The 12,466-nt window shown below is 31.7% G+C and overlaps 1 protein-coding gene across 2 annotated transcripts in view; it reads left to right on the top strand.

Annotated features, from left to right (window-relative positions):
• LOC110924276 overlaps positions 1 to 12,466 on the top strand; it is a 61,782-nt gene that overhangs the window by 32,968 nt on the left and 16,348 nt on the right. Inside the window, exon 1 of one of the 2 annotated variants that reach the window (XM_035976350.1) lies at positions 3,996 to 4,430. The exons of the other annotated variant lie outside the window; for it this stretch is intronic. Coding sequence (XP_035832243.1) covers positions 4,328 to 4,430 — 103 coding nt within the window. The 5' untranslated portion in view covers positions 3,996 to 4,327. Of the gene's footprint in view, positions 1 to 3,995; positions 4,431 to 12,466 lie in introns of those variants that run through there. 2 annotated transcript variants of the gene reach the window in all.

Here is a 12,466-nt window from a genome sequence, read left to right as displayed (position 1 = left end):
TAAGCACGGCTTAGTAGTTTTCCAAGTTCAAGCTTAGCTCAGCTCGGGTTCGGCTCTTTTATAATTTATTAAGTACTTTATGTACATGTTTATATATTTTATAATATTTATTTCTATGTAGTTAATACCGGTGATATATCGGTTATCAATCCCCATGTAAAATATCAGTACCAATATTATCGACGATATTGACCGATATTAAAATTACGGATATCCCACCGATATCCTACCGCGATAACCTATATCTCAAATAACAGTCCTTGACCTTGACCGATATCCGATATTTTACCACGTTAACTGCATAGTTTTAATTATATATAGCACACATATATTATTTGGTAATATTTAAAAGTAATTATTATATAAATATATATTTAATATATTAAAAAAAAGTCATATAAATAACTCGTTTAAGCTTGGCTCTATATGAGCTTTTAGCGAGCCTATCTCGAGTAGCTCATGAGCGGCTTGGCTCGTTTATAGTCCTGGATACTTTTAGTTAAGTATTCTAACATGTTATGTGGGACATACATGCAGATTTTGCAAATGTTTCATAGGAAAGTTCACCCTGAAGGAGTAGCTGTTGAACCCAAGTCTGAAAATCATTTGAAACATGCTACAGAGGGCAACTTTGCTCAGGAGTTTAAAAACAAAAATCAAATATTGTTTGAAGATGATAAACTATTTCCTAAAAAGGGTACAAACTGCACTAGCAGCCACATGCCCTCTGACTGTTGTATGAATGATTCAGATGGGAATAGAGAATGCTGGATTAATTCAGATGCTGATTGTAAGCATGCAAACATCCACCATCTATCATCTCATAAACACACACACACACACACACACATATATATGTATATTTATAGAGGGGCATGCATTTCAGAACCATAGTTACTTTGAGAACTGTTAGAACCACCTAATGCACTTGTATCTTTTGCTTTAAGTGATATAGAATGTGGTTACATAACCTACTACCCCGTATCTCACTAAACTATCAATGCACTACATACAAGTGTTTTATGCAGTTGTCGCGGTTCTTAACATAGAATTGGTTTTGAAAAGAACGTGTCCATTTATGTATATATAGGGGCTCATTCATTACATAATCAATTTTAAGTATAGCAGTGTAAAAACCAGGTTAAATATAACAGTTAAAGCAATAGGTACACGTGTTTATATGGTTCTCGCAGTTTTCTATCTAAAACTAGTTCTGTATTGAATGAACATCCATATGTTAATACTCCAACCAACAATAATGTTATATTTTCTTATTGTTCATGACACATGATTGCTATTTCATGCAGACCTGGTGCTGGAACTGTAGAAGGCAAAAGATACAAAGAAAGTGGCATGCAAGGTTGTGATTGATTGAATTTGGGCTGGAAGAAGCAAGATATGATAGTGTGAGTGTATGAGTTTTCCTGTTGGTAAGTGATATAATGACAAGTGTTTATGAGCATTGTATTGTTGAAGTTTGTGAAGTTGAAAAGAATAAAATGGAATATAGTTATCAAATGCATGAGCCATGCATGAAGATTAACTAATATTCCTTAAGATACATTAATTTGTGAAATGTTTGATGTGGATTCAATGAAGTCTTTTACCGTCCATATAAATATACTCTTTAAAAAGATTCAAAAGCAACTGTGTGAGTTGTGCTTTTACCTTGTACTCGCTCGTTGGGAGTGTATTGGTGGCCCGCGAGTTTAAGGAGTTTCTTTTATTAACTCGATATTTGACATGAATATAATTGGATTTTGTGATGCTTAACTCATTTAATAAATGGTTCGTTATGTTGATCTGGTTAACAAGTTTAATTTAAGGGTTATATTTGGATTGCCCCTCACGACCCTCTAAAATAATATATATAAAAAATAATCTAAGTGTATGTAGTTTTTATACAAATAAAATATAATATATAATTCAAATAACTAATTCTGGAAAATTCATAGATTCAAACCTGGTTCACGAACCGATTCAAATATTTGGAGCCCAGATTTGAACTCTTTCTTCAAATTTGGTTCGAAATGATTTTCCGAGTATGATTCAAATAGTTAAGTATCCTAGTTTGTGAGTTTTGTGAAAAATAACTTGATTGTAAAAGTTTACTTGAACTAATGCAAGAATTTAGCTTAAAAAGAGATTGATATGAAGCCCATTTCAAATAATTTAGTCTTTAAGCTTACGAGTACGAAGTTGAAATTTCTCAACTTTGTCTAGCTCTAAGCCCTTTTAAACTATAACAATTATTTTAATTTTACTTACTCTTTTTGTGTTGAGTGGGAAAACTACAAAAATAACATTAAAATAACATGTAAAACATATTTTCATTATCTGTAAAAAAAATTATCCGCTTCTATTAAAATAGTGATTAATATTGCAAAGTTTAAATCGTGAGACTCCGTGTCTCGCAAGACTTACATGTGGATTTACAATTGGCTCCCGTTGGTATCAAGGGTCGACATTCAAACATCTCATAAGATTTTTAAACATCACACAAAATTGCCAAAAACGTAAATAAATAAATAAATAAAAGATGTTTCCATCATGTTTAATAAAGAACAATAAATGTGATATCTCCCATTAGAAGAATATGTTCTCCGTATTGAACTTGAATATTCAATTGTAAGTAGTTCACAAACAACCTAAGAGAAACATGATCTCAAATAAGTTGTTCTGAATACACATTTAACTATAATGTCCACATGTCTAAGTGAATATGACTCAATAATTCACTACTTTGTAGCCGTAGACACAATTTTTGCTCCTAGAAGGGATGGTTCATTCATTATGTTGACTAGACGTGGATATTTACACATGGCATGTGTAAGTTAAGCAATTATTTAGCGTACTGTATTTGCTCAAATATTGTATTATATTTGATAAGTTAAGAAAATGTACCATAGCTAAAGCTTGTTTATCAACAATATCAGCAAGAAGAAATGTACCATAGTTAAATCTTATTCTATCAAGTACATATATCTTACATGTTTTTGTTACAAAAGAAGGCATAAAAAATCACGGTTTGAAAAACAACACTAAATAGACCATCCAAAGGTATTTCGCTAATTGCTATTTTTTAAAGCCGAGCCGCCATATACTAATCCATAGTAAGCACTTCAGCAAATTTGATCACGAGTCCTCAAAGAACATCTTAAAGTGAAAAGTTCTATTCTTGGAAGGTCTATGTATAGCTGGTTAATAGGAGTTGATTAGGACTATAAGCGATTCATATCTTTAAAAAGACTCCTAAATTCTTGGTATAAAATAGAGACAAGCATTTGGTACTGGGTAACGATTATTCGGTACTAGTACCCATTTTTTTTTCATTTTCCGGTACCGGTTCGATACCGGTACCCGTTTTCCTCATTTTCCGGTACCGGTACTTTCGATACCGGTTCGGTACCATGCTCATCCCCAGTACAAAATTAGTTTTGGTCTTTATTTGTTCGGGGCCTTGGGCATGATCCATGAGTGTTTAGCTCCTAAAATTTCTGGTACAGTATACTATTTAAATTATTTGTTGGAGAATTTAGAATGTTATATGGTTGTTTCAAGAGGTGTGTGTTCACTTTTAGTTCGAATAATTTTGGTAGTTCTCTCGAAATATCAAACCTAATACAACTAAGATTGAAAAAGAGAACCTAGCTAGTATGTGTGTGTTGTGTAATTCGTATGAACCAGAATAGGGTGTAACCAAAAATGGATTTCGAATTGGGGGATGAAGAGATCAACTACTAGAAACTGCCTGTAGATAGTTTTTATTATAAAAAGGGTAAATTACATTTTCCGTCTTTTATATATGTACTGGATTGCAATAGATACCCTTTAACTTCAATAATTACAGTCACAGTCCTTTGTTTGCGAAACTCATTACACCTTAGATCCTTTAACCCTAACATGGTTAAACTTTTCAGATAAATATGGCATCTACTGCACATGAGGATAGATTTGTAATTTTACTCATTTATTTACTTAAAAAAATTAAACAATAAAACAAACCAGACATAAACCCAGCTCTCTGTATCATCCCTTTCTCTCTCTAAACCCACCACCCCCTCCGCCACCACCGCCGCCACCACTGTAACCCGATTTTACCACCACTCACGACCTACATCTATGCACAACCAACTACCTACCATCTCTAGTACACAGTTTTAGAGAGGGGATTTTAGAGAAAGTTTAGACATATGAGTGGTTAGTGGTTACAGTTGAGAGGCAGGCTGAGAGAGAAAGATGAGTGAGGAGAGGTCACCAGATCTGAAGCGTCGTCTATCGCCACAACCCGTATCTCTCTATCTCTATCTTCTCCTGCACAGCGGCGATGATGGTGATGGACTCGAGCTTGGAAAATACTGAGCAGTCCACGAGTTCTTGCGGATCCGGCGACGTCGCACCAGGACCTCCTGAGCCTCTGTTGGTACCAGGTGGGTTTCTCCATAGATGACGTTTATATATTTGGTGGGTTTATTATGAGGGTATTCATGATGGGAGTTGAAATTTAATGAAAAAAAATTGGGTGAATTTGATTAGGTTTTGAATCCTGAATTTAATGAAGAAATTTGGTAGGTTGTTGGGCAGAGAGAGGGCGTTTAGATGTGCTGGGCCGCTGGGGGGGGGGGGGGGGGGGCAATATGCACTCACCGAATCACATCTGCTTGTGTATTCAAAACTTGCATCAAATGAAATGAAGGGGGTGTTTGGCCTAGTTTTTTTTTTTTTTGCTTATAATTATATTTTAAAGTAGCTTATAAGCTTATTTTTTATCATTTGATAAGCTATTTTTAATGTGTTTTGATTAGCTTATAGCTTATTAATATCATTTGCCCTTACAAAAAGAAGACTTCTTCAAATAAGCTAAATAACCATCATCAAATAAGCTTCTTCAAATTAGCTTATATAAGCTAATAAGCATAAGCTTAAAAAGCTAAACCAAACAGTGGCGGAGCTTGACCAAAAGTTTCGAGTGGGCGTAAAATGATGGGACCCAAAATTTTTTTCCTATCTTTATGTTTCGGGTCGAGTCGGCTATTCGATTCAGGTCAGGTCAAATAATAATAGTTTCAAATAAAACTAAAAAAATCATTCATTCGAAGGACCTGTTCTTGCACAAAGAAAAATTAAATATTGTATAACAAACAAAAGACCTATATATATGTAATGATACGAGATAAATTGAACCTGGACGAAAAATTACAACTCAGCCCGGCGACCTTTAAGATTTTTGAACTCATCAAATATGTTTTCCGAATCAAACTTATCAGCAATTTCTTTTTCTATGTAAATCATGAAGCTATTTGTGAGATATTAATTTTATTGTGTGGTCGGTAATCAAGGGTTAAACAAATAAAGTAAGAGTAAAAATATATTTACCAAATTACCCATTATTTAGGAATAATAATCGGGGGGGCGATCCTATATAATTTTTAAAATTTTCGGACGAAAAATCGGACCATATACACTTCTAACCGAAACATTGGGGTGGGCGGGTGCACCCCCGGCCACCCATTATCCTTCGCCACTGAAACCAAACATCAAATTAAGCTTATTTTGTAAAAAAAAAAAAAGCTAAAAAAAGCTATAAGCTTTGTTAAAAAAGCTATGCCAAACACCCCCGAAGAAGAGGTAGAAATTTTGATGATTCTAGAAACAGAAAAAGATGTGGAGGAGGACAAGTTTTTATTTTTTGTTTACTTGAAGTTGTTTTTTTTTTAGGATAAATTACACTTTTCGTCCTTTATGTTTGTACTGGATTGCAACGGATAGCCTTTAACTTTAATAATTACAGTCACAGTCCTTTATTTGGAAAACTCGTTACATCTTTCGTCCTTTAACACTAACTAGGTTAGAAATTTCAGTTAACTCTGATCATGTGCTTAGCATGTGAGGGCATTTATGTCCTTTTACCCTTGATTCCTCCCACCTTATAAAGCCCTCTTTCACCCTCTATCCAAAATTAGGGTTCCAAACTTCAAACATCCAAGCCCCACCACCACCGTTCAAATCTGTCCACCAAGTCCCACAATCACAACTGTCGCCCTCTTTCTATCAGCCATCTCTTTCTCACTCTTTGTCTTCAACCAACCACCACCACCATCTCCCAGTCGCTGGAGAGAAGATACTGGAGATGTTATGTGGAAAATTGATTTGTTTTGCTGGATTTAGATGCTGGAAAGTTAAGAATGAAATGTATGCGTAATTGATTGATTTTGTTGCACTTTGTTGGAATTTTTGCAATTTTAGCTGTTTTTATGTTTTTTTTTTTTGGGTTCTGATTTGAGATGTTATGTGGAAAATTGATTTGTTTAGCTGGATTTAGATGCTGGAAATTAGAATTAGTGAATTGCAAGAATGACATGTATGCACTAATTGATTGATTTTGTTTCATATTGTTGATTTTTGTTGGATTTTGTGCAATTTTAGCTCTTTTTGTTTGAGTTTTTTCTTCTGATTTGAGATGATAGTGGAAAATTGTGGAAATTGATTTGTTTTGCTAGATTTAGTGAATTGGAAGACTGAAATGTGTGCATAATTGTTGAGTTTTGGCTGTATTTTGTGAGTTCAGAGTAGAAAAGTTATGATAGGACCACAAATTGATGTTATGTAGAAAGTTGTAGAAATTGATTTGTTTTGGTAGATTTAGATACTGGAAATTAGAATTAGTCGATTGGAGAAATTGATTTTTTATGCTAGATTTAGATGTTGGAAAATCGAATTAATGAATTTGTTGAGAAAATGTATGTACCTTTGTTTGATTTGTTTTATTTATAAAATATTTTAATTAGATTGGTAAAAAGACCAAAATGCACTTATGTAAATAGACTTAACTAAAATTTTTAACCTTGTTAGTGCTAAAGGACGAAAGATGTAACGAGTTTTCTAAATAAAGGACTGTGACTGTAATTATTAAAGTTAAAGGTTATCCGTTGCAATCCGGTACAAACATAAAGGACGAAAAGTGTAATTTATCCTTTTTTTATTTATAAATATACTTTTAAATAAAATGACTGAAATGCCCTCATGTGCCTTGCACAAAGGCACATGATTAGACTTAACTAATAGTTTTAACTGGGTTAGTGCTAAAGGACCAAGGATGTAATGCTCTTAACGAAAAAAAGGACTGTGACTGTAATTATTGAAGTTAAAAGATATCTATTGCAATCCAATACATACATAAAGGACGAAAAGTGTAATTTACCCTTATAAAAAACTAGGTTACAATCCCGTCTATTACTCGGATTGATAAATGTAACGTTATATAACTAATAATAATTTTTTCTTTTAAAAAAATATGCATTGCATGATAAAATAAACCTGTATATTATACTAGTATAATATAATATAATGTAATTTGTCAACATATAGTAGTCAAGATATGTATTTAAAAATGTAATATTGAAGTGACGGTTATAAATTTTGTTAAGTTAATTTTTAAATCATTATTTATTTAACTGGATATTAACATTGAACTTTTTAGTGCCACCTTTTTTTTATTTAACATGTAGTATTTTTACCATCCAATCACATTAAATATTTGAAAATTTTTAGAAACACTCATTAAAACAACTATCATCATTATTTTTTATTTTTTTTAATATTTAAAGAAACATAACTTTTGAACTTGGTGAATCTTTTATAAGTAAAACATATAAGTTTATTTAAAAATATTATAAATAAATTCATTTGTTTAATGATATAATAACTATCTTTAATTAAAAAAATCCATAATTTTGTAGGAGAGAGAAATAATAAAACCAAAAAGTTGGTGTCTCTAATGGATGACACGTGCGTCCAGTTGTTTTCTTTTAATGCCTTAAAAGGTGCATTAAACTTCTGTTTCGACTCGAGCCAGGGACTCTTCCCCTTGGCCCTCCAGTGGATGCTGCTCCTTGGACCCTGCTACCCGGGGGTGCTGCCCTTGAACCCCCGTTGTTGCCCCCTTGGAATACCCATTAGGGGCTTCGTCCGAACACTAAGAATTATAACAACTAATACAAGCGTGCACTCGTGCATCACCTAACTTATTTGATGTGTATTAAATGAGTAAATTACTTTTTGAGTCTCTATGTTTTAGTGGTTTTAACCACTTTAGCCCAAAATTAAAAGGTTTGACACTTTGAGTCCCTAACCGCTCATTTTATAACGCTTTGAGTTCCTGTGTTTTAATGGGTTTAACCACTTGAGTCCAAAATCAAAAGTACAAGTGTTAAAAATTGGACTCAAAACGTTATAAAATGAGCGGTTAGAAACTAAGGGCGTTAAACTTTATGATTTTGGATTAAGTAGTTAAAACCACTAAAACACAGTGACTCGAAAAGTAATTTAACCATATTAAATTCACTTTAGTCGCCAAATTCATCCTAATTACACTAAAATATCCGACATTATTATATCCACCTGTCTAGTAAAAAAATTGCGTGTAAGAAAATTAGAAAAATGCAAAGTTGTAAAATGGCCATCACGTCTTTTTCTTTACTTCTAAGTAATAATTGGAATATTATATTTGAATAATTTATGTGTGTCGTACAAAAGAAAAAAGAAAAAAAGCAAAAGAAAAAGAAAAAATAACTGGAATATTAAATTTGAACAGTATAAAAGAAAAAAAGCAAAAAAGCAAAAGAAAAAATAATTGAAATATTATATTTGAACAATTTACGTGTATTGTACAAAAGAAAAAAAAGCAAAAGGAAAAAAAGATGATAAAGAAACAAAGGTATACTACTCCGAATTCCATTTGAATTCCATTTGAATCTTGGTAGAGTGAATTAAGAGGGATTGAATACTCATATGTGTCAAATATGTAACTTGATATATAGTTGCATATATATATCTTTATTCAAATGCTAAATCAACTAAAAATTTTTAAGAAGAAAATAGTTTTAATGGAAAAAAATTAGTTGCTAGGTTTGTTAAGTTGTGAAGTATGACTTTTGTTGTAGGAATGTGATAGCGGCCACATCACGGAATACCGAGATTGTAGTAATAGGACCCACTCCCAACCGAGCGGGCGGAAACTAGGACGAGAAGAGGAAAAAATAGAATGATACGGTTTGGCTTGGATGGATTTTAGGCCTGATTTTACAAGTCGGTTTATAAGCAATTTGAAAAAACAAATAACTTGACAAATTAGCAACAATATAGGATTAATCTTCCCTACATAATGCTATATATAATGTAAACTAATAACACATTAATACAAAAATAATGAAATCTTTAATACGGTCTTGGATGTAAATCCATATTCCTGTGAAACACATAAATTCTTGTATTAATTTCTTTTCTTCCAAGATTAATTAGTGTTTATCTTATTTTGGTATCACTTACACTAAACCTCTGTTTAGTAACAGAGAACAGATTTTAAATTTTTTAAAAGAAAAAACTTTAAGGGTATATAAAATAAAAAATAAAAAATAAAAAAATAAGAAAACATAAAACATCTTCTTTTCTTTTTCCTTTTGTGTAATAGATATGTTTTGTTATGAACAATTCTAAGACTTCAAACATATATTCCTTTCCCTTTAAAAAATACCATGCTTAAACATCTTCATAGGAATCTCAGTTAGTTCAATTTACACTTTCCTAAATTTTAGGGGAATGAATATGTTTCCATCTACTTAGAATATGTACGTATTTATTTTATATATTAGGAAAATTGGTTTTTAATAAATCAATCTTTGTCTCGTTGGTAAATAATAATCTTATATACAATAATCATACCTATCAACATGTTGGTACTCAATGAACTTTCATTAACTTTTTTTTAACTGAAGTTAGTTTTTAAGTTTTATTTATTACACAAACAGTCTCCTTGACGTTTTTTTTTGTTTTACAAAATAGTTAAAACTAGTAAATTACAATTACAGGGTGGTGAAACCAAGACTTGAACTTGAGTCCTTTACATTATCTTGAGATAGTTTTTCCACTCCACCACCAAAACCTTTTTGCATAATAAGTGGATGCATATATTAAATATATAATTTAGTATATATATAAAAGCTTATAGAAACCGTTCGGGCCCTCTAAAATTTTGGGCCTTGAGCGATGGCACGTGATAGTCAGCTGTGATATGATTAAATTCTTTCACAACCAGACGAGATTTGTTCCTTTATCTAGGAACAATTGGTGTAATTTTAATATAAAACTATAAAAATTAACTTCCACGAATTAACACACCAAGATACTCATAGACTTTGTTGGTGCACTTGTGTCTGTACTTTGTCTGTATTCGGTCTGATATAAACGATGTCCTGATTTGTATTGTAAGTTGACCAAGTCAACTATCCTCCGGTTTGACTTGGACAACATTTGAAAGATGTTCTGATCGAAGGATAGCCTCGAAGGATACACCGGATCCTTCGAGGTGATCGAAAGATATGGTTCGACCATGGTTCGACCATTAGACCTCGAAGGATGATCCTTCGAGGTCCATGCTGATCTTTCGTGTAACATGTGGTCGACAGATGATCCTTCGGACCATCTGTCGAATCCTTCGAGCAGACCTGCTGAGCTGGGTATATATACCCATGCATGTGTTGAGAGTTCTAGAGTTCTGCCATTTTACACACCCGAGAGATAGAAGCTTAGAGAGCATTCTGCCCAGAACTCACTCACACACTTAGAGAGTTTATAGAACACTTCTGTAAACATTGAGCTTGTAACCGAAACCCTCATTGCATTAATACAACTAGTGTTAATCGGTGAATCTTTGTGTGTTTGTTTCTCTACTTGCTACTAACTCGGTTTGCTTGCTAGCTTGGATTCCGCACTCGCTAGTAGGTTTGTATAACAAGGTTTAGGTTCGTAATCCTCCGCGAAAAGGGACCTACAGACTTAATGCACTAAAGTTCATAAACTAGATAACAACTAATTAATGCACTATGATAAAAGTGCCTAAACTAGATAACAACTAATTAATGAAATTGACGATATTTTATGATTTATCGAAAAATCTTGATAGATAATTTCACGATATTTTCAACAACTGCCTACTTATAATATTCTAAAACATCATTTAATATGCTAATGTTATTATAATCAGGAATAATAACATTAACAGATCACAATTTCATGAATACCATCCAACATGTTTTTTTTTTTTTTTTTTTTTTTTTACATACAAGACTTGATAATGAAGATAATTTAATTTGCAAAATGTGTTTTTAATCTGCAATCATATATATATATATATAATATATATATATATATATATATATATATATATATATAGGTAGAGGATCCTGTAAAAAGTGCTCAAAGTGTGAGAAGTGTAAGAAGTGTATTATAACACTATATATAATACTATATAACACCATATAAACACCGTATAACAATATGTAACAACATATAATACTATATAACACTATGTAACACTATATATCATTATATAACAAATATAACACTATACATCTATCATAGACATGTTATCAGACAACCTATAGTGTTATATTTGTTATATAATGATATATAGTGTTACATAGTGTTATATGGTATTATATGGTGTTACATATTGTTATACGGTGTTTATATGGTGTTATATAGTATTATATATAGTGTTATAATACACTTCTTACACTTCACACACTTTAGGCCCTTTTTACACTATCCTTACCCTATATATATATATATATATATATATATATATATATATATATAGGGTAAGGATCCTGTAAAAAGTGCTCAAAGTGCTCAAAGTGTGAGAAGTGTATTATAACACTATATATAATACTACCTCCGTCCCACTAAAAGTGTCATATTTTAAATTTTCAAAGTCTTTATTTATAAACTTTGACCTTAAATAATTTTGTTTGTGTTAGATAATACTTGATGAAAGTTATATGATTTGAGTGTGTTTTACAAGTGTTTTTATCGGGTTAATTTTCAACAAGTTTTATATAACACAAAAAATATATAATTAAAGTCAAAGTTTATAAATAAAGACTTTGAAAATTCAAAATATGACACTTTTAATGGGACGGAGTGAGTACTATATAACACCATATAAACACCATATAACAATATGTAACACCATATAATACCATATAACACTATGTAACACTATATATCATTATATAACAAATATAACACTATACATCTATCATAGACATGATATCAGACAACCTATAGTGTTATATTTGTTATATAATGATATATAGTGTTACATAGTGTTATATGGTATTATATAGTGTTATATATTGTTATACGGTGTTTATATGGTGTTATATAGTATTATATATAATGTTATAATACACTTCTCACACTTCTTACACTTTGAGCACTTTTTACAGGATCCTCTACCTATATATATATATATATATATATATATATACACACACACACTTTTAGTACGTGATGGGTAACATAAACTTGGTAATGAAGTTAAGTATATATATGTATGCCTATAAATGCTAGCTCATCCTTTTCATAACTCACCCCATCACATCTTCAGTTGCTCTATCTTCCCAAT

This window comes from Helianthus annuus, chromosome 8 (assembly GCF_002127325.2).
Source record: "Helianthus annuus cultivar XRQ/B chromosome 8, HanXRQr2.0-SUNRISE, whole genome shotgun sequence".
Classification (NCBI taxonomy): domain Eukaryota; kingdom Viridiplantae; phylum Streptophyta; class Magnoliopsida; order Asterales; family Asteraceae; genus Helianthus; species Helianthus annuus.
The sequence above is the reverse complement of the archived record's forward strand: the minus strand, read 5'-3'. Positions and strand labels throughout refer to the sequence as shown.